General features: G+C 38.6%; 1 protein-coding gene across 4 annotated transcripts in view; it reads left to right on the top strand.

Annotated features, from left to right (window-relative positions):
* LOC108901333 (inactive dipeptidyl peptidase 10) overlaps positions 1–19,761 on the top strand; it is a 231,937-nt gene extending 212,176 nt beyond the window's left edge. For all 4 annotated transcript variants that reach the window (XM_051072573.1, XM_051072571.1, XM_018702801.2 and 1 more), the window contains exons 14-26: positions 4,612–4,703; positions 4,863–4,910; positions 5,373–5,494; positions 9,781–9,825; positions 13,313–13,411; positions 13,507–13,576; positions 14,086–14,280; positions 15,572–15,626; positions 15,974–16,073; positions 16,556–16,614; positions 17,341–17,413; positions 17,715–17,788; positions 18,441–19,761. In XM_051072573.1, the coding sequence (XP_050928530.1) occupies positions 4,612–4,703; positions 4,863–4,910; positions 5,373–5,494; positions 9,781–9,825; positions 13,313–13,411; positions 13,507–13,576; positions 14,086–14,280; positions 15,572–15,626; positions 15,974–16,073; positions 16,556–16,614; positions 17,341–17,413; positions 17,715–17,788; positions 18,441–18,578 (1,170 nt within the window). In that variant the 3' untranslated portion in view covers positions 18,579–19,761. The remainder of the gene's footprint in view (positions 1–4,611; positions 4,704–4,862; positions 4,911–5,372; positions 5,495–9,780; positions 9,826–13,312; positions 13,412–13,506; positions 13,577–14,085; positions 14,281–15,571; positions 15,627–15,973; positions 16,074–16,555; positions 16,615–17,340; positions 17,414–17,714; positions 17,789–18,440) is intronic.
* Positions 19,762–23,976: the final 4,215 nt, after the last annotated feature.

Below are 23,976 nucleotides of genomic sequence, written 5' to 3' on the forward strand. Positions count from 1 at the left end.
TTTCTTACATTTATGGGGAAACTTTCCCCAATATTAAAATACATGCAGCATCAGTTTTGGATTTTGAATAGATCACTGGCTGAGCTTGTGTACTATATAATGAATTTGTCAGATCTGATAAATGTGTCTATAATTAAAAGACGCCATATGAGGCAAATAATAATATACCAGCAAGCATTGTGCTACCACCCAAATGACTGAAATGAATGAAACCCAAATGAATGAAATTATTCATGTGAGATTTTTTGGATCTGTCATCTCTATGGTTAAGGTTTGGGTTGGTTAAAAGAACTACTTACTGAGGCTTGGTGGTTAGCGGTTGATTGTGGTCATGGTTTAAAAAAAAAAAAAAAAAAAAAAAAAACTGCACTGACTGAGATGGCATGGGCAATTTGCTTCCTCGATAGTCAGCCAGGTTAACAAATGATCGTAAGTTACGTCATTTACCATTTATGAAATAGTGGTCTTTTTTGAAAATAAAACCAATTTTAATCACTGACTGTTCCAAATCAATACATATTAGTTTATTAATTTCAAAAACATATTTACTAGACACCGGGTTACTCAATTTAGAAGTTAAACAACATGATAATGAACAATGAACAAACAATAATGACTTTCTTTGAAATTGTAGGGCTTCTGCTTGTGCCTGACACTATTCAGTGATTGGCCAGACAAAATCCAAAGTATTAAGCATTGCAAACAATGTAGCACAGCGTTCAAGCTTCATTGGAGAACATACATTAGATCAGACTTAGCATGTTGTACACACACTCACTGAGTACTTTATACTAATTCTCTCAAAATAACCTCAATTCTTCGTGGCATGGATTCCAGACATTGGAAACACTCTTGACACGATTGCATCACGTCATTTCTGCAGATGTCAGCTGCACGTTTGTGCTGCCACTCTCCTGTTCTACCACATCCCAAAGGTGTCCTATTGGCTTCAGATCTGGTGACTGGGATAACTGAACTCATTGTCATGTTCATGAAACCAGTTTGAGACGACTTTTGCTTTGCGACATGGAACACTTATCATACTGCAAGTAGCCATAAGAAGATGGTAAACTGTGGCCTTAAAGGGATGAACTCTGTCAGCAACAATACTCAGATGGGCTGTGCTATTCAAACCATAACTAATTAGCATTGCGGGTTACAGATTATTTAAAGAAAACATTCCCCACAAAATTACACCACCACCAGCCTGGACTATTAACGCAAGGTAAGTTGGGTCCATGGATTCATGCTCTTGACACCAAATTCTGACCCTGCTATCTGCATGCCTCATTGGAACTCAAGATTCGTCAGACCAGGGTACGTGTTTCAAGTCTTCAGTGGTCTAGTCTTGGTGAGCCTGTGCCCACTATCACCTCAGATTTCTGTTCTTGGCTGACAGGGGTGGAACCCAGCATAATCTTCTGCTGCTGTTGTCCATCTGCCTCATGGTTTGACATGTTATACATTCTGACATGCCCAAGAAGAGTTAACCCTTACATACTGTTCCTGTCAAATTTTTCCTAAAGTGATCCACAATATCCAAATTTTTTTTTTACAATTTTATATTGTTGTATAGGTGCTACAAATTTTTGTACATCGAGGCTGGCTTCTGGGTCAAATTTGACCCATATCTATTGAGATGGATTTTAGATACACCAGTGTGGGTCAGATCAAGGAAGATGGTGGTTTTAGGGAATCTTGAAACTGTGAAACTGTACATGCCATGTCTTTGTGTATTTTTTATGGGACAGTTGTGAGAGTTCAAGGGGGCCCGTGACACTGTCACAGCAAAGATCATATTGGTGCACATAAGGAGCAGAGGTTCTGAGCTAACTGAGATTAAAACAGAGCTCAAAAGAGAGGTTGGTGGGGCGGGGGGTCGTAAGATTATAACATAGATGTATTATAAAGCTACCTGAGTGCCATAACCTCAGTGACTTGAAGTTATGGCAGCAAGACTTACCGTGCAAGAGGCACTTGATCTGATCTTCCAACATGATGCAAAACACAACAGAAAAATCTATTAAAAAATGCTAATTGCAAACTAGTCTGTGCATTCAAAGCAGTGGTAGGAAACCTTATGTGTGTGGGACTTGCACATGTGTTTACCTCATTTGCAGCAAGATGTCCTTGTTTCACTTGTCCTTTTTTTGCAGAGCAAAGTTGGTTTTCCTTCTCCTCTGTCCCCCTATGTTGGCTTTTTTTGTAACTTGTTGATCAGGGCCAGGCTCAGATCACTGCTCTGCCCTTGCCAGTGCTGCTGAAGCTGCTGTGAGGGGAAGGTGGTGTTGCTTTTGCATGCAGGCAGTCACATGGGCCTTTCCAGGCTCCTCCAGGAAGAACCTCACACCTCAAACTAGCCTGGGAATGCACAGACTAGTTTGTAATAAGCAATTATTCATGTTTTGTGTTCTAAGTGTTAATTAATGTTGAGTTAATACTGCTAATTATAGATGGTAGTTATCAGGACTTTTTTTTTTAATAATATAGCAGTGAGAATAGTGTTGGACGGTTGTACTGCTTATACATGCCAGTTCCAGAATGCTCTTGGCATTTTCACTTTTAAAATATATATATTTAAATCATTATGGCTGTTATGTTTTCATGTCTTGGGTAAAACAGGACCTGATATTGTGTGATAGAGGATGTTTTTCTCCAAAAACGAGTGTTGTAAAACCTAACCTCTCTGAAACATTATTTAAGGATTAATCTTCCATTTATTGCTGTCAGATAGTCTGTTTTACATTCTAAATAGATCTGTAGTTCAAATTTTGGTTCAGGGACTAAAATATGAACAGTATGTAAGGGTTAAAGCAAGGACAACTAGACTTAGTTGTAGTTACCTGAAGAGGTTTTGCTCCTCCAAGAGACTTCTGTAGTTCAGTTCTTCAGAACAGAAGTCCAGTTGCCTTTGATACAACATTGGATAACCATGACTTGGATGACTGAGAATCTCCACAGACATTCTGACATGCTTTTCTGAAAATCCCAGCCTGACCGGCGCTAACGATCATCTGCATGAATTTACGCACTGCAGTGGATAATTTCACAAATACACAGGTGTACAGCTGTTCCCAATTAAGCACTAAGTGAGTGGATCTAACAGCTAAAACAAAGTCCGATACATTTTTTTCTTTGTCAAACAGGCTGTAGCCTTCAACATGTACTTGTAATGTTATCAAATAAACACGAAACAGGTTACCCCAATCTCTCCACAGTCGACATGGATTTTACATACGCATCCCTTATCTATGTGATGGAAGTGATTGTGTGTTATTCATCATACCTAATGTCAGTGCATCTGCTAGTAACACCTGCTCAGATGAGACAGATGTCGAGATACCACAACAAACTACAGTACATTTTCTGACAGTTACACTGCACATCCCTACCTTCTGCATTGTTTGTTAGTATATTTTTAATCACTTGAATTTTTACTGATAATTCATCACTGAGTGACATCCCTAGTCACAGCCATTGCTGACCCATCCATTCAGCATGAGCGCCCTACAGGTTTTGTGGCTGTGTATGAATGTCACAGTACTTTTGTGCAGTACAATGCTTTTGCTTTTGACAAATAATAGCAACAATTCAAGTCCCACCCAATTGCCATAGCAACTCTCTATGGACCAAATTTGCCTGGGCAACAAGGTTTATTTAAGTAAATTGTGTCACTATAGCAAACAATGCTTGCTTTGCTAAGCTAGCAGCCTGATAAAAATGCTCTGTTTCATCATCAGACAACCTCAGAGGAGGAACCAGAAACTAATTAAATGAGAAAGTGGAGGGAGGCATAGAGGGAGAGAGTTAGCAGCGCAGGGAGACCACCTGTTAGCACCACCAGCGTGTCTACACAGAAAGTGCATAAGCCATGTATTTCACGCTCCTCTTACGCTCCTATTTTCATCAGTCCAGGTTGCATAGTAACGTGCATTTTACTCATGTTATACACCAATAAACCTGACCAAGAGCATATTTATACACCCCCCCATGTAGACACAGAGCATCAGAGCACTGTAGCCGCTGCTGCAGCTCTGCTAATGTGCTGCTCCTCTGTAGACACAGTGTTACACTATGTTACAGTAGCTCCTCCAGTGCTTCCCACGACTGGCAGTGCTGCAAGCAGTGTTAGCCAACATGTGCTGTGTCAAGGTCCGTTCGCTCCTCAGAGAGCGTTGGTATGAGCAGGACTCTTGGCTGCATAAGTCTCTCACTAGAGATGCAACTTTTAGATATTTAGAAGATATATCCTGTCTGTGTTGTTAGCTTGTCAGGATGTGAGCTGTGTACTTTGTTATTCTTCTGTTAATTTTTAAGCTGACTGTTGTCTATTTCTGCATCTGCCTGCCTTCTGTCTGCACTTGGGTCCCTTCTATTACTCCTTCCAGACCTTCTGACAATATACAGAAACCGTACACATAATTTAAGTCATTATACATAAATAGACCTAAGCCTTTGATCAAATAACCAATGCTGTTGTTGATAAAAACTGTCTCAAATACACAACATACAGCTGAGACCTGCACATAAAGGAGCAAAAGAGATTTATTTGATGGAGCTTACTTACATTGTAATAAACAATCCATCCTCATGTTTTTTTGTTTCTCTCAGTTCAGAGCTGATCAGAATGAAGTCCGCCATCTGACATCAGGAAACTGGGAGGTGACCAAGATCATTGCCTATGATGAGAACACTGACAACCTGTAAGTTCAACCTGCTTAAGACACAACATTTCTTATAAAGTGCAGCACATTTTCTATTAAATCTAAAACTCTAACTAAGAAAACAAAGTCTTGTTGATGTTTGATTTATTTAATTTAGCATGCCAGTTTAGCCTGATTGTTTTTCTGTTCTTTTGACAGTTATTTTCTCAGCACAGAAGGTTCACCACGAAGACGGCAACTGTTCAGGTTTCTTTCGCACTTAGTTATTATACAGCAATAAGTGTTGACAGCTGTTGTGCTATAGTGTTTCCAATATGCAGTCAAATACTATTTTAATTAAATTAAATTACTTATTGACATTTGTCATAATTTATCTTACCATCTTTGCAAATCCCTCACAAAACATTCTTAATAAACTGCTATTCATATTATGTCTGTTCTGTTTGAAAACAACCACATTATTAAAAGTAAATACAGTATACACATGATGGTTTATTTGTTAATGATTATCAGAAATTAATTCTATAGTGGTATAATCATGCTATAGCCTTTATGCTGTGTAATCAATATTTACTTCATAGTGATAATTATTTTTTTTTTACAATGTTGATTGTTACATTAAATTAAATAGCTTTAACCTGTGTCAGGCTGTGACAACATACTTTTGTTTTTGTTTTTTTACCATAATTTATTTTCTTCTCTCCTCAGTGTTAAAACTGTGGGTCTGTTCCCACGACGGTGTTTAACATGCGAGCTAAATAAAGCTCACTGCCTGTATTTTGATGCTGACATCAGCCCCACAAACCAGCACATCATCCTCCACTGTAAAGGTAGGCCATCTGCTGTCCAACTTTAAGGCTCTTCCAGTATCTGTTGTTAAATTCCCAGTCAAATGGTGTCTTCAGCTTCCATAATGTGACATATTTCCAAGTGAAATGGAGTAATAGGGTAGGATATAATTATAAGAATGATTTTTATAGAATTGCTCAAGGATTTTGCTGATTTGGTGTGATTTAGAAAACCGTAACAATTTAGTGCGGGAGACCAGCCGCCATACAATGGTAGACAATGGTCCGCCACCACAAACACTGTCCTCACCCGAGTAAAAATTTATATATTAGACCTTACTTTTTTAAAAGTTTGAGAAAAGTTTTTTTTTTTTTTTTCCCCATTTGAGACACAAACCCATGTTTGTGCTCTGTTTGCTGTTAACAACCAACAAGCTAACAGAGTGATATGCAGCTTATGATGCAAGGGGATTGCAAGTCAGCCTACATCACTTATGGACAAATATGCCCTATTCATTCAGCCATTAGAAATATGTTAACATTTTACAGGAAGAGTAAGGAGTATTTCTCATATGGTTTCTGTCCTTGAAATAGCCTGTGTGATAATGGGGCACTGCTAACTCTGTAAAGGGAAAGGTTTAAAACTCTTTTGAGTAATCATCTTTTCTAATTTGGATTAATGTAATTCCAATATGACTGTACTGTGGTTGTTTACCATACTCTCTCAGTTTGTGGAGTAAAAGAATATGAATTCCAAATTTGTGACACTTATGTGGCACAAAGTCTAAGTCACTCAGGTTTTCTTCATGAGATCCATTAAGATAATACAATGTGCTAATCTGAACATATTGAAGTGCACTGTGCTTAAATAACCTCAACTTTTAATTAAAGCTGCGAGCAGCGTTGAACGGGCCCTCGCACCCGGCGCCCGTCGGGGGAGCGGCGACCGCGGGACCCCGGCAACCGCGGGGTCAACGCAGGTCACAGGGCACACGCTGGCGTAACAGTTCACACTTCCGAGATGTAAAAATTTTAAATAAAAGCTTTTATGCTAATTATTTTCTGTGATAATATTTTTCAGAGCTCATCATCTGTGACAGCTCTTGGCTCTCCTGACTGTAACCTCTCTGTGGCAGCTTCTCACAGACTCAATCAACTCCTCTTCCCCTCCCCCCTCAAACACAAACACAAACACAAACACAAACACACACACACACACAGATACCCCCTCCCAAAAGGAGATAAAACTCAGTTTTAACTTGAGTTTACAAGCTTTGAGCTTTGAGCAAAAGCATTTTTTTGCAAGTTCTGTTATTGGGTGCATATATAAATCATTTATGCTTAAACAAGGGTTATAATGAAGTTATTTGAACAGTGAATATCTCATCTGCCTAAAGTCAGGGCGAAGCCACTAACCAGCTGTAGGGATGGGTATCATTAGGATTTTATCTTTATCCATACAGACCCCTATCAGTCCAGCTCAGACTGTTACTGGTTTAAGAGAGTGAAGTTTATAGCAATTTGCAAAATTTGGAGATTAGTGACAAACTAACCAGTTAGACTACATACAGACAAGCTTTCATTTTAGCTGTTAGTAACAGTTTGCCATGAGCTTAACCAGCGTGCTGTGCTTCGTGTTAAACATGTCATGAGACTGTGGACAACGTTTGAGCCAGCTTTGACATCTGCAGATATGAGTTTCTGAAGAGGGGCCTGCTGAGGTTAGATGTGCTGAATAATATCCATTTTCATATCAGAAAAAACACTGCATTAAACATTGTCTTAGCTCACTGAGCTGAGGTCAACAGGTAATATAACCAACCTGTGAGGTGGCTCACCCCCGTAAGATAAACACATAAATGATCCCTGATAGAACCGATAATTAAAGGCACATCAGTGACAGGGAATGCTATTAAAACTAAACTATAAACTGGTGACATTAACTGCAAAAGAAGATTTTTATTGATACATTTCAGGTAGAATTTAGTTTTCAATAAGGAAAATGCTGTAAGAAACCTGAATTTGTTGCAACAAATTTAAAATAAAAGCTTTTATGCTAATTATTTTCTGTGATAATATTTTTCAGAGCTCATCATCTGTGACAGCTCTTGGCTCTCCTGACTGTAACCTCCCTGTGGCAGCTTCTCACAGACTCAATCAACTCCTCTTCCCCTCCCCCCTCAAACACACACACACAGACACACACACACAGAGACCCCCTTCCAAAAACCCATCAAAGAGTAATACAATGGCTCCATCTGTAGGATAAAGTAGAGAGTCGCAACAGGAAGTTACCCCAAAATCTGAGGTTTCAAACAGGAAGTTGGGTTTCCGAACTTTGACGGGCCAGAACCGGCACACGCTTCGACCCAAACTCACAATTTTCGGAGGACTTCTTCCAAAAATTGTCAAGGAGGGGCTGACAACATTTGAAGTGAATCTGGTCACCCGTCTAGAAACTGGACATCACACTATAAAATATGTCATTTCCTGCTATAAATAGGTGGCGCTACAACAATTGTATGAATATTGACATATGGATGTGTGCAGATAGGTACCATTAACAATCCTGTAAAGTTTGATGCAGTTTGGACAAAGTATGGCCGAAATATAGCAAAAATAAAGCAACTTCCTGTTTCGTGGCGAGTAATCGAACTTTGAGGGGCCATAACTTCCACGCCCTTCAACAAAAACTCAAAATCTGCCGCAATTTAACATCGTCTATGTCTTAAGAACATACTATTAAGTTTTGAAGTCAATGGGATAATGCGTCTAGGACTAGTTCGCGTTCAAGCGACCCCTGGAAATGGCCAAAAACACACAATTTTTTCACCTTCCGGTCAAAATAAAAATACTTTCTGTTGGGTTTAGAATATGGCTCCAAGAGACTTTTTGGTGCGTCATGGGATGTTACATATGTGTGCAGATTTTCAGATTTTTAGGCGCAACGGGCTTGAGGGGCTGTTCCGTTTAAAAATGTAGGTGGCGCTACCGAGGGCATTTTACCACGCCCATGCTCAAGACCCCTAAATTATTAAATTTTTCGCCGTGCCTGACGCGTCTGCAAATTTTGGTAAGTTTTCACGCATGTTAAGGCCCTCAAAAAGCCGATCTAAGAGGCGGAAAAAGAAGAAAAAAAATAATAATAATAATAATAATAATAATAATAATAATAATAAACAGACCGAAAACAAGAGGGTCCTTGCAACTCGTTGCATGGCCCCGTTGGGCCCACGCAACTCGTTGCTCGGGCCCTAATTATATGACAAGACAGCTGCAGATAATAGCAGGTAACAGTTTCAAATCCACCCTTTGGAACTGAGATGTTTTTTTTTTTTTTGGATTTTCCTAATTAAGTCAGCCATTTTCTTCCAAGCAAACATCATCTGGCAGATGTCAGGCTTTGCCCATTATAATCTGTCACCCTCCATCTATTCAGTGTTAAATTTATCTCTCATCAGTTCCAAATGAGAGGCATAAAATGAAAACAATTAGACACTCTATTGTGTATGATTAGTTTTAGCATTATTAGGTAGCTTATTTAATAGAGGGTAACTTTTCACATTGTTTGTGATTTCAATTTATTTTTAGCAGATGAGATCACTTAATGCTCAGAAGCATTTGGGGCCTTGGCGAGGTGATTTATCGGGCAATAATACTATCCCCTTTCCCAAAAGCAATAAAAATAATGGTGAGAGGTTATTGTCTTCTGAGGGCCAAGTTCATGTAACCCTGACAAGCTTGTCCTGACACCTGTTTTCATCAAGAGTCTACACAAGCCTTTTAATTCCACTCATGAAATTCTTCAAATTGATTTTGTGTTTTCAAGCAGGTACATGCACATAATGAAACCATTTCATTGTGTGACACAAGAAAGTGAAGGTCAAAGCTAATACAACCTATCCAACAAAAGATGAAAGTAAGAACTGCAGTTTGTGTTTTAGCGCAAAAACAGTTGAGCAGGAGGAATGTGATTGTCGAGCAGTTCTGCAGCTACCAAGGGAGTGATTCATCTGTAACTGAAGCTATTAGGAAGGCATTGCGTGTGATCTTTAACCCCTAATTGATACAGGAATGTTTGGGAAGGTGACAAGCAAAATTGAGGAAGCAAGGTGGCAGCCTACACTTCACTTTTGTTTAACTGCTGTAGAGGAGCTATCTGTCACACATTGTTTTGTTTTGGTTTGAACGACAGCATAGATTTCACTTGCTAATTGATAAATGTATGTACACACAGCATATATACTTAAATCCTTCGATTGGAATTATACAAAAACAAGCTAGAGTTTGAATTACTTACAAGCTTTTTTTTTTTTTCTTTCTTTTAGGTCCTGGAGCACCTACTGTGATCTTACACAGCCTCAACAACTCAAGTAAGGATTCTATTTAGTCTTGTGGGGAAGATGGGGTATGTGATGACCATCTTAATCACTGTCTACAGGGTGGCCTAGTTTTTAACAAGAAAAATCTGTTCTCCTGCAGAGTCACCGGTCAAGATAATAAGCAGGAAGAGAAAAATCATTCTGTTATTTTGCATTTACTGTAATGTCCAGCAAAACATGCTGGCAGTAGCAAATTTAATCTTTGCACAATCAAGTTTATCATGAGAGATTCAACATAATCACTTCTTATGTATATTTATTATATTTATTCATACATCCTATCTTTATGAAATGACAGTATATCCTTTTTCTTTAAGGTTGTCACTGTTTTGGTCACACTGATTTGTAACTTGGACACATCACATGAGTTGCAAAACAAAGTGATGTGCATATGGTAAATTAATGGATTAGAACAACATTTCAACAACACAGTGAGGGGAAAACGCAATCAATATAAGTATTAAACAAGAAATAAAATGAGAGGCAGTAGGGACCATCACTGAGTCATTATCATCATTGTCAGGAAGCTGGTTCCATCTGTGCGCAGCGTAGCTCAGTGCGGCTGCGCCAGCTGACTGCCTCCTACACATCTAAGGGACCAATTAGGTTTATATCCTTTCAAGCATGTCAAGTGTGTGTTTTGGTCTGAGGCTTGAGGCCGGTGTAAAGATTTCAGATTTAAGTTCCTGTTGGAACTCTTGCAGCAACATTCTGAATAAGCCACTGTTGTCTTAGGGTCTTCGTGCTTGTTTATCTGCCTTATTCCTAGTCCCACGATGGCTGGTGTGAATTACAGGCATGACTTCCAGTTATTCTCTTCACTCAACTAGCATCTGTGACAGTTAGATGCATGCTACAGGTATAATTCTTTGTCTCTCTTTGAGATTGATTGAGAAACAGATGATGTGGGAACACGGCGTGTCACACCTTAAACAGGACAATCTGATCATACATGTTCCTTATGCTATTAAGAGATTGGAGGAGCATCTGAAGAAGTGGCCAAAGATTGTTGCTGCTATTTGCTCTCTTACTGAAAGTTAGATGAGAACTTACTTTACATTTACATATCTGTAAAGTAAATATAAAGCTGTCTCAGGCTAGTTTAATTTAGCACAGCTGGAAACATGGAGAAACAGCTAGTCTGGCTCTTTCCAAAGGTAGCAAAATCCACACCAGCACCTCCACTGCTCTTTAATGAATGTGTTATATTTAAGGCCCATAAGATGATAAAGTTAATTAGGGTCAGCTCAGTGGCCTGCATTTTTTTTTGTGGTTTGTTCCAGTGGTTTCTTGTATTTACAGTGGGATTATAACATTTGGACTTTATTGTTTAGTTTTTATTCTTTGACTTTTTAGGTTTTGAGGTCCACAAAGGTTAACAAAATTTATTTCCTAAATAATAACGAAGACCAGAGGAGCTAACAAATCCAGATTTCTTCCTTCTTCCCAGTTTTTTTTAAACTTCCTTTCCCATATGGACACCCATAGTATACACACATACGCACACATTATTGGATTCACTCTCAGCACACACACCTGTAAAGCACACATGTTCATTCTTTTTATCCATGCCTTTATGTCTATCAGTATTCCCCCCCCCCCCCCTCCAAAAAAAAAGTTAACAGCTGTGCTGCAGAAAAGCAAGCAATTTGCCCAGGGTTATTTGGATAGGCCCTCCATCCACAGCTGGGAACTCAAGGCCTCTGGCGGTTTCATAATGAGATGTCTATTGATTCGGGGTTTTCCATTAGAAATGCTGGATGAATTCCATTTTATTTAGCTGCCTCTGAGATGGCTTGAATGGAAAAATGGACAAAATCAGACAGTCATTGTTTATTACATGTGGAGAAAATAGTGGGACTCCTGTTTCTGAGGCCAGAGGAAGCATGCTGCTCTGTGCCTTTCAGGGATGGAACCTTTTGATAGTGTTTTTTTGTGCTCATCCAAGTTTAACATTAGTACCATTGACCAAATGACTATGGTTTGAATTAAGGTGTGCTGCAAATGACTTTGTTTCCTGTCTCATATGATAAACTATTTATGGCTTTGAGGATTTCTTATCTGTGAGTTGCTGTCTGTTTTTTATTCAAAAGCTGAAAACACTTAGTACTTATGTTAAAAAAACTGTACTTGCTATTGTCCTTGGCTGAATATTTAAATTCACTGTCTTATTATGTAGAATTTTCTCCTTTATTTGCAGCAGTTAAAACACCAAAGAGATTAAATCCAGAAACGTATTCAGCTCCCTGAACCCTTTAAAGCAGAGGTGGGCAATTAATTTTTGCCACATTAGAGACTGAGACAAGCGTGGAGGGCCGGAACAATAGGATGAACTCAGTTTTGTTCAATATGAATTACATCTCTCTAGTAAATTGTATGGTTTTGTTTAGCGGCTACTTAATCACTGAGAATGTTTGTTCACATGTAGGTAGATCCAAAGAGAACCAACATCTTCTGAACATGTCTCCTCATGTGTGGAAAGTTCTCCTCTTTGAGGGAAGAATAAAAATCCATCAGTGATACTGACTTCAAGTGCTCTGCCAGTAGTGAATCAGACTGACATCTCAGGATGTGTAACTCTTGGTAAAAAAGTCCTTGTTGTGTTTGCAGCTTATCTAGCAAAGCTTCAGATGTCTGTGCCCGCTCTGCATCGGCAAAGTTCTTGTATTTCTCGGCGTGTTTAGTCTCGTAATGGTGCCTCAAATTGTAAAACACAGCAATCTGTCCTTTGCAAACCAAGAATTTACCTTTAACTTTGACCTTAGTAAATAAATACTTAGAAGTCCTTGTCTTGACAAAAACTCTACATTCTGTATCACCCTTTCTTTTTCTAGCATGAGGAGACATAAACGTCTGTTAGCTAAGAGGTGCGGTGTGTTCGTGTGCACGCTCAGACGCACACGCTCATGAGCGGACGTACAAAATAAATATTGAGCGATGTAGTCATATTGTGTGCGTGATATACATTTATTTATGTCTGATTACTGATTTCCCATTGACCTTACGCGGGCAGGCCAAGGGGCCGGATGTGGCCTGCGGGCTCTGCAATGCCCAGGTCTGCTTTAAAGGATAACTCTGGTCATTTTTCAACCTGGGACTCATTGGGCATAAATAATTGATGTGCTACGTTCACTGATGTCAATGATCTGAATACTTTTTCCATCACTGAAAGTCACACAATAACACAAAAAACACTAACTTGTCACAGCAGTGGAATTCCTGCAGCTCCTGTGTTCTGCAAGGTAAAATTAGAGTATAATTTTAAGTAGAATTAAAAGTAACTTCAACATGGACAGAGCAGCTGTTCATGGTTGCCACAACACTCTTTTTACCAACACTTTCTCTCTCATATTATTGTATCACAGGCTCTAAAGACAAATCCGGATATTGATATTGGTCATTTGTATACAGCAACACTTACTGGCAGCAATTGTTGGACTCTTTTCATCCTTTAAACACATTGCCCTCTTTTTCACAGATTACTACATTCTTGAGAACAACTCTTTGCTGAAGGCAGCCTTGAAGTACAAAAGGATCCAACTGACTGACTTCAGAACTGTTCCGATGGAACATTTTGGTAAGAATAAAGTAATGGTTTCTGTTCATTTAGTGTAAGTCACACATGAATGGGTGATGCAAGGACATCAGCTTTTCTTTAATTTCTTTTTACAGATTTACCTTTGAAGATCTCTTACCCACCAGACTTTTCTGATTCCCGTCACTATGGACTACTGTTGCTGGTGTATGTACCATGTGTGATGACACATTAGATACTGCATAATATACCATAAATGCATAGTGATACATTTTTTGTTCTGGCATGAAAATATGGTATCTCATAGCAGACCAATTGTTGGTCAGTGCTCTTATCCAAGGAGCATTAGAGGACAGAGCGTATCTGCAAATTTAACGTGTAGTTGTTATCAATTCCTTGACAATCTGCCTGAAAGTAGCAACATTTGCAAACAGAGTAACCAAGGCTGTGGTATATCAGTCACAGGGTGCCACAAAGGTACCGTCTTCACTCTTCACTTGCATTTGAATAATCAGCCAGTGAAAAGAAAGTTAAAAACTGAGAGGAGTAAGTGTTTATATGCCTTGCTAACACATTTAGGGGATAAAACTGGTGATATTATATATATTCTACCATATACTCTTTTACAAATTGCCTCAAGCTTGTTGATCATTTTTGTTTTCACTAATGAGGATTCAGTGAGTTTATCTTATTTGTCTGTGTTCTGCTCTGTTCAGTGACAGCGCCCCTGGGGGTCAGGCTGTTAGTGACTACTTCTCTCTCAGCTGGGACTCTGTTCTGGTCAGCTCAGACAACATCATCGTTGCTCGTCTGGACGGCCGGGGCAGCGGCTTCCAGGGGCAGAGGATCCTGCACGAGGTCCACCAGAGACTGGGGACTGTTGATGTCCAAGATCAGATTGCAGCCATAGAGTATGCTGGTTCATTCAGTTTCATTCTGCTTTTTACAAACTTGAACATATTATGTAATCCTGTTTAAAACAACAGCAAAAACCATCCTCTTATCTAATATGTGGACTAATGTGTCTAATTAAAATCTAGTATAACGGTTTGTTCTCAGGGGAAAGCTAAAGCTACAGAATTCCTCAATTTTAATCAAACTCCAAAATTGTAAAGAATAAAATTTCCTGAATTTCTATGACACAGAAATATAACATTTTCTTGAGTTTGTTTAAGAGCTGATGGTTAGGGATGCTCATGGCTGTGGTACAGACATAGGACTCATTGTCTAAGGCAAGTTTTATAATGTCTCAAGGTAGCTTCTCTAAAGGTTGGATTTTATTACATGATCTTCATCAGCAGATGTAGTTCATTTGTAAATTTGTAATTCAATTGTAAATGCTGAAAGAGATAATGTGTTATGGGTCGAAAGCTCCAAAATGGCTTCATGAGATTCTTTTGTCAACTGCCGCTCCCAAGTTCAAAAATGCATGTCTTGGAGCGACTATACAATATAGTGCTGGTCAAGATGAACATGTTATGTAATTAAGAATAAACAGGTTTTATGACAGGTTCCAGCTGCTGCTTTCATCATAGCTGTTAGCTACAAACATACTTTTTTTTTAATTTCTGCTGGGTGCAAAGAAGAGGAACAAAGCTTGATTGATTTAGTTCGCAGTCACAGAAAATGCTTCTCTCTGAAATGGATTTTCTTTTAATCTTTCTGCCATTTTCTTATTGTTATGTTCCAATTTACATGATTGAGATTACTGTTATTGTTATTGCAGTGTTATTAATTTCACATGCCAAATGATACTAGAGATATAAAAGATTTCACAGGAGTGAGGAGTGAGTCAATGGATAAATATAACTTATTCACTTGTAGCAAATAACTTTTTTTCTCTCAAATTGTGTAGTTTTTGATTGCTTTGAGTTCTCAGGACCAGGTTGACTAAACTATTACTACAGCAAATATTACTAAAGTAAGAGCAATCTCACTAGATGATTTCTGCACAGACTTGTCCTCCATACTTCCACCGTGATGCGATAGCTGAGAATTGTGTGATTTGTCCTCTACCAGTGAAAATATAGACAAGAAAGCAGAAGAATGAAAAAAATATTGCCATCAATGAAAATGATGAACGTTAAAATAAATCAGAAATGTAAAAAAATCTTGACTGCTGTGAGTAGTAATTATATAGTTTCAAATGTTCTGATGCTGCTTTTGATTTTATTTTATTTTAATCTTTCTTTTTTTTCGCAGATACATGATGAAATTTCCGTATATTGATCGGACACGGATAGCAGTGTTTGGAAAGGTGATGCTCTTGTGTATTACTAAATGTAAAATGAGTTGTCAATGTTATGTATGATATGCATATTACATTACCTTTATCACACAAAATTCATGCACAGAAAATGTTGTCTGTTTTCTTCCACAAATTAGAAAATGCTTGTTTTCATCTTGACAAATTGCTGTAATTATGTTATTATGTTTTTTTTCAGATTCCTCTAAAAGAGGTCATTTTTAGCGTTTTAACATAGAAGTGATCAAGTGATTATTCTGTTACATTTCTGGTGAATGACTCCACTGATTTAATTACATTTTAAAGCTTTATGGATTTAGCAATGAAAATAACAGAAGTGTTGATGTTTGTTTGCTCAGGGTTATGGAGCCTACATGACTTTAATGATGCTCAAGTCTACTGACAGCCTCTTCAAATGTGCATGTGCAATGTCACCGGTGACGGACTGGAAACTCTATGGTGAGTACACAATCCCACCATAAACCATGCGCTAATGTTGAATTTACATTTGGATCATCTATCACATAAAGCCAAGTTATCTTCTTGATACTTTCCATCTGGCATGTCAAGTATAAGTTAAACCTTTACATTTAGAAATTGATACTATGTTTGTGTTGAGGCAGAGTACAATTAAAGATTGTATTGTGTGTGCCTGTAAATAAACTGTTTACCTCAGACACAAAGTGTTGAATGTGAGGCAAGCCAGGCTTTTAGTAATATAAAACCATGTCTATAGACCAGAGTAAAGAACATCCTTTACAGTCTTAAGATGACACAGAGGACTCTTCCACCTACACAAGGTGTTATTTTCTTTTCACTGAAAGCATTTCATTTGGGCTCAAGATGACAAGAACTCCACTTTGTTTAGGTACTTAGCTCTGCAGCTGAAGCATTGTCTACTGTTGCCACTGTTAAGAATGCATCACTTTTCATTTGCACAGCATCCGCGTTCTCTGAGAGATACCTTGGCATGCCATTACGGGATGACAGCAGATATCAGGTGCGTGTTTACTGCCTCCCATGCGCTTGTTTGCCGTTGATCTTTGAAAGCGCGACATCACTGACACACCTACAGTTAAGCTCCCGCAGTTACTGAATGTCGCTGCTATCAAAGTCAGAGGCAGCGATGCTTTGCCTTTTCTTGTGTTTTTTCATGCTCCGTAGGACTTTGTCACTCATCTTTCTTTGGTAACTGTGTGCACTGGTGTGTTAGATCACATGCCGGAGCTTTTTTATAAGCTGCTGCAAAAAGGGGGGTTGCCTGGCTCTCTCAGGCCTCCCGCACAGACAAGATGTTCAGCTATCATGAAGGTGTTTCCCACAGTGCTAGTAAAGAGGCAGCGAGGAAGAACAAAACAGTTTTTTGCAAGCACAGTGTGAATAACCAAAAAACAAACCTGTCCTGAACAAGTAATTCACTGCTTTTGGCATACTGCTGCTTTGCATTTCCTGTCTGTAGACTGGATCTCACATCTTTTTCCTCACAGTATGTACAAACAGTGATATTCCAAGCACAGAATATAATGTCAATGGGAGACACTTAATCACTTGAAAATGTAAAATTGGCTTAAATGGCTGTGTCCGTGTATGTCTCCGCGTGCATGCACAGGATATAATGTAAAATTATGACAGTGCCTTTAATTTACTGATATCTGGTATCTTTGTATTTCTTCTCTAAATGCTAGCTATATCTATCAATCTCCTGCTATTTCTGATTTCCTCGCAGTTTTCCAGTGTGCTGCAGAACGTTCAAGCACTTAGGGAACAGACACTGATGCTGGTGCACGGCACAGCAGATGGTAAGAGAAAATAAATTGCGATAGAATGAAAATACTGTATCGGTGGTGCATCACTGCTGAGCACAAAGAAGCATGCAATCCTGGAAGGTAATGAGGCAAATGGTTTTTAATCAAAAGATAAAAGGAAAAGTGGGTTATCTAAATTGATGCTGGGATTTCCAGAGGAAAACATTCACTGATGAACCATGCATGTCAAATTTGTTGGGGTATTTCCATCCTGCCACAATCTGATTGTCTTTTCTTTTTCCCGGTTAAGATTCAGGCTGAATCTTGCTGACATATTTTGTTTCTTTATTCCCAGCCAACATCCACTTTCAGCATACTGCTGAGCTCGTCAAGAACCTTGTGAAAGTTGGAGCAAACTACTCAATGCAGGTGTGTATAGCAGACACAACAACACCAAGGCAAAGTCTTTATACTGCATTTGTAAAACCAGTGATGCAAATGTACATTTTGAATAATGCCAGTAAAACAGACACATAGAAAATAATGTAAACGTGTAGAATTGCCGAAAAGTGTAAAAATTTATTAAATCATGCCAAACCCTTTGTCAGACTTGCCAGATAATATTGGCAAAGTCTTCTGCTGGGGTGTCCAATGGCTTGCCTTACAGAACAGAACACTGAATATCATTAACTTCACGGATGATACAGGAAAGTCATATTAATGTGCTTTTCTACAACTACAGCTTTTCTATAACTACAGCAGTCATACTGTGTAGAGGAAAATGGATGTAGTTTATAAAATCATGTGTAGGTTTCTAAAGTCTCCATGTTTTCTACTAAAGTTAGCATGCTAACTAGCTAGCCCCAGTCCAACTGGCCTGTCTCATTACTCATTAGCTTCCAGACTGCCCTGAAGACGCAGTGCTGCTCAGAGAGTGTACTCTAAAATCTTGTATTTTAAGTTTTTGCTTTGTAACTGACATCGTTTTAATTATTTTAAACCATGTTTCCTTGAAAGGTTACAGCAAACCGTGTATGTATACAACTTCTGTCCACTAATTTACTTATCTTTTACCCACCAGATCTACCCAGATGAGGGTCATTTCCTGTCTCAGCAGAGTCGCCAGCACCTCTATGCCACACTGACCAGCTTCTACAGGGAGTGTCTGAAGGAGGAGTTACTACCGCTGCCCGATGAGGAGGAGGAGGAGGAGGAGTAGGCGGCAGGCTTTGAGGGTCAGACCTTTGGCAGAGCTTGAGAGAATTTTGCTAAAATCCGTCAAGGCCTTTCGCATTTGGACCAAGTGTTTAGCCAGACATGGACACTGGGTTAGAGCTTCTGATGCTCTCAAGTAATGTGTGTGGTTGTGTGCGTGCGTGCGCGTGCGTGCACATGTGTGTGTGTGTGTGTGTGTGTGTGTGAGTGAGTGAGTGAGAGCACTCTGGTGTGTGACTGTGTATAAATGTGTTGAAAAGATAACTGAAGGACACGACAGTGACACTTGCATTGCCGGGACTTGAGGCAGGAACAGCCCTCTAGCATAAAGTCATTTCAGTTTTGGGGCGCTCCGTTTCTCGGCAAAGCACACGGAAGACTGCCTCCATCTTGTGCAGGCTCTCTGGGCTGTTGTCATCCACACTTAACCAAGTGCATGGTTCTTTTTTCCCCCCTTTCTCGGCTTCACTCATTTTGCCATGTTAGTCTACTTTGTGGTAACACTTGGGAAGAAAAGAACTCAGATGGGCACTTTTGATCTCACCTCCCCTTTGATTGTTGTATTGTTGCACAAGGAAATGCTCCAGTCATTTACAAAAAATGTTTAGTCACGCAAGTTCACCACAACCAAGCCGATCCTGAATAAGTGCAATTTCCTGCTGAAACCCTCTGCCATCGCCCACCCTAAATGGAAACCGTCTTTATAGGTCACACTTTATTGTACAGGGGTCTTGTGTAGACATGTACAATGCCTTATGAGGTTCAACATACTGTAATATTACTTGCTGGCATTGGTAGTCATCCATTAGCAGTGTCATGTTAACCTATGTCAACTCAGGTCCTCGAGACACAGCATTGCAGTCAGTTTAGTATCTGAAACAGTTACAACACTATGTCAGCTGTATGGTCACAAATAAGTTTTAAGTCTACATGAAGATAATGGATGTTGACCATACAGTTATTTCAGTTTCAGGCCACACTGCAAAAGTTCTCCATCTTAATAAGCCATTAACCTAATTTTCTTAAATCAAGTGATGATATCTCTTTGAAGTTGTGAGACCGTTTTTCAGTGCATCTCCACCAGATTTAAGAGCTTTCTTGAAGTCAAGAGACGTTTTCCCTATTTTGGACACTTATTTCAAGCGGGGGGGAATAAAGGTGGAAAGAAATAAAAATGGCTGTACTAAGATGGACAATTTTACAGTGTCAGTAAGGTGTTTGCATGTCTACAGGGAATGTGTCAAGTGTTGCCACATTTTGTACAGTACAATACAGCAGAGTGTGTACATAAATATATTTTTGAGATGTCAGATCTCATAGAAAGTTTAGTCTATGGGGATGGATTGATTTGACCTTGATGTCTTGTACATTTCTTTGTTTCTGTTTTCCTTTCAGCTGTTGATTTTCTTCTTAGGATGGATTTTGTAATGCTTCTTCTTGTTCTTTTTGCTGTTTTAGAAGGGAAAGGGCGGGGTTGCGGTTTTGGGAATATTGTGATTGTCCTCTAGTGATGATTATAAATAATAAAAACAAAAAAAAAAACCTATGAAAAACAATGAGTTATACTGATGTATAACAGAACACATTTTAACAGAAAATCTAATTGGCCACAGATTGATTGTTGGGAGGATGAACAATCCAATCACCTGAACACTTCGATTTAATGTTGCATTTGTTTTTTCAACATAGAAGTCACATTAAAGGGACAAGGCAGTCTTTCATGGCCTTGGGGCTCCTACATTAATGATTTAGCAGGCAAGATCTGCTTGTTTAGAGCGATTGCTGCCTCAGTATTGTGTGTCTGTGTGCATTAATCAGTGCCTGCACTCTCTGGCCTGAATGGCCAAGCAGATGTTAACTCCGCTGAAGGGACAGAAACTCTTTAATCTGCAGGATCTGAAGCATCAGAATTAGTTTTGGTCTTTTTCCCCAGCACAGATGACCCTCCTGTCCACAGTCTGATATATTTTCATTCCATGGCAGGTTTTTGTTGTGTCTTGTGGGGAAGGAAATATCAAGAATTGAGACAGAACTCAACTCAGTAGTAGGTTTTGTTGTATTATTGTTCATCACTTACTATACACAATCCTGCACAACATGTAGTGAGATGCTTGGCTGTGTGCTCCACTTAGATGTATGCAAAAACAACAACTTATATACAAGTATATGAGATAGGAATAGAAGTAGAACAAAATAGGACACACTATAAACAAACTTGGGGCATAATACATGACATAATGGGAGGTGGCATATTCAATGCTGTCATAAGACTAAGGAAGGTGGCAAGTATGGGAATGTGCTATGGATGTTAAATAACCCAACAGACTACCATATGTCCCTCAGCATATGGTTTATTTACAGTTTGTTACGGCAGATTCACTGGAGGAAGCAAGCAAAACCTGTTTCAATGTTTATATGGTTACATTACTATTGTTTTAAGGAATGTGAACTTAACCTTTATTTATTTCTAAAAGGACGGTGCGCATTGATCATCATCACTCCTGCCTATGTCTGTGTTTGTCCTATTCATTGCACACCTACCTAAATTGGCAACTATTTTGAGAATTGTTTGTAGCATTTATGACTGCAAGGTCTCACTATTTTCATAATTTTTACAAACCAAACAATCAGAAAATAATCAGCTCATTAATCCATAATGAATTTAATCATTAGTTGCAGCTGCGTACAAAATAGTACCACTTTTTTACTGCAACAGTAAAATCTTGGTTTTACATTGCATGCATGAGTCATAAAATTCTAATGACATCATACAATATGTAATAGAGTAACAGTCACAAGGGACATTTTTACTGCATTGAGTACTTTTACTTGTAATACTTTAAGCACATTTGTGATAATACTTTACATCCATCCATACTTTCATTCAACATTTTCAATGCAGGACCTTTACTTGCAACAGAATACTTTTATACTTCTTGTATTTAAGCAGAGGGTGTGAATATCACATGCAAACTAAGATGCTTTAGTCATATAACATGTTATAGTTACAGGCTTTTTTAAAATCATGATTATTTTTTGTATGTTTATTATTATGATTCTGTTAATTTTTTAGGGTCAAACTGATAGCTCTGCCGTAGACACTTCTGTGAAATAATAATAGTTACACATTTTTTTCTATCTTCCTGATATTAAAATATCCCTCTGCTGCCAGCTGCAGAAACCTCATTCTTTGTAGATCTGCGTGCATCCAAGGATGATCAAAGAGGGACTCAGGACCAAAACAACCCATCTGCCATATTCTCTCTTGCTATAGTGATAATGAAAGAGAGAAAGAAAACTAGTTTCGGGACATAATACTGGAATCAGATATTGGCACTACTCTAATGAGGCCAAATATAGCGCTGTGGAATCAGTGTATGGAGGAGGCGGCGGCCACTTTCATCACAACTGTAAGAGGCCCTGTAGCCAGGGTTACAAGCTTTACTGTATTTTTTTTTTTTTTTTTTTGTTAAACCTTCAACACAGAGTGATGTAAAAAAGTACAATTTGGAGTTAGAGGAGGGAGGTGCTTTAACTTTTTGCCTACTTCTTAAATCTTGTCACACTCAGGCTTACAGGGTTGATATAATTGTACCAAACCTGATGTAAAGTCTCTTAGTTTTCATTGCAATTTAGATTTTTTCAAAACAGACACCCAGTACAATGCTTAGAGTAGATGTGCGACACAACTGCCTTAAATCATTATACTACTTGCTAGGCTAAACATGTCCTGATTCAGCTCTGTAGTTATGACAGTGATATTGGTCCTCACATTTCATTCTCTGACAAAGCGCAAATAGGCATATTTCAGTTGAGTGTCATTGATCAACAAAATTTCAGCAGATTACAGCTTTGGTGCGAAAGCAACTTTACATCTGTCACTGGTGCTACTTCTAAGCCTTGTATGCCACTGGTGCAGCCACAGCTCTTTTGAGATTGGTATGTTCTATCAGATATGGTTCCAAGTGAATTCTTCATTTTATTGCTTTGTCCGCTAAGCACATCAGCAAACAATGGAACACACAGATGAGGGGAGATCCAATTTAACTATTTATTTCAGCTTATAATGTTCCCTATTATTCAAATGTCATGCAGTTTGACAGAATAAAGCCAGTGCATAAGTGTGAGCAGCACAGGACCATGGTCAGAGAATGATCTTTGATTTGTTTGTTACTATACAAGAAGGAATAATGATGATATACAGCATTACAGGAGTCTGGGTATGAACCACTGCACAGCAGAGATGATTATTACTACAAATTAAGTTTCTCCATCTCCTTTCCCATTTGAAACACTTTTCACATTTTGGATAGTAAATGCTACATGTAACATGTTTGTGATGCAGCTGGCCATAAACACTCAAAAGAACAAATGTTATTGCAAAAAAAAAAATTAAATAAAAATGTGTGAAATGTGTTAGATAATGCAATTACCAATCAGTATTTCTTTAAAAGGAAAGAATAGAAAAAACCAGGACACAACAACAAAAAAAGTTGCCTAATAAAGACCCACTTTAAAACCCATTCAGATGGGAATAACATTACAGGGGGGAGGTGGGGAATGAAATATTCACAGTGCACCTCAGTAATTAAACTCATCACTCTGGACCTACAGAATATGGTCTGTTAAAGACATGAACATTCGGCATTACAAAGTCAAAAGCCTCCCAGGGGGATGTTGCAGGGAGAGATGTGAGATGAAAATCATACTCCTAAATCTTAATACACAGACACGAAACAAGTACTGATATTCATGGTGACTTACACTAGGATTCAGGATATCATTATGCTTCAAAACTTGTTCGAGAATCATCAGGTTTTTAAGGTTTCCGCAAAAAAAGAGTAGGCAATTGTGGCTGTGATTATTACAAGGCTGGGGGAATACTCACATACACGTGCTTCAGGTGGGATTAAAGTCATTGACCAATCCATTCTAATATGGCTTACATTACAGTTAGGTTTACATCATGGTTTACACTATGGTTCCCCTGAATGTGATGAAAATCACCTTATAATTGTTTTTTAGTCTCATTATGGGGTTAGAAGAGGAATCATGAGATGCTGAATGACAATATTCAATCCTCATTATCTAATCACACCTTAGTGTAAGTCTGTGAACATTGTTGGCTCTAAGGTTAGAAATAATGACAACTGTAATGAAGTAAAGGCACCTGCAAAATCTTTTTCGTGAGTTTTGTGATATGATCTCCCAACATTTTCTATTAAGTGAACTTGTTTTGTTTGCAGTACATAGAAATAGTCACAGTAGATTACAGTAGTCAGCAAAAATTATACTCTAAAATGGAAAAATACAAGTTTGATACCCTGACATTTGTACTCAGTACATGATACAAATATTACAAACAATATTATAATCTGAAGCATTAGATTACAGCAACAATA

Source organism: Lates calcarifer, linkage group LG1, assembly GCF_001640805.2.
Source record: "Lates calcarifer isolate ASB-BC8 linkage group LG1, TLL_Latcal_v3, whole genome shotgun sequence".
Classification (NCBI taxonomy): Eukaryota; Metazoa; Chordata; class Actinopteri; family Centropomidae; genus Lates; species Lates calcarifer.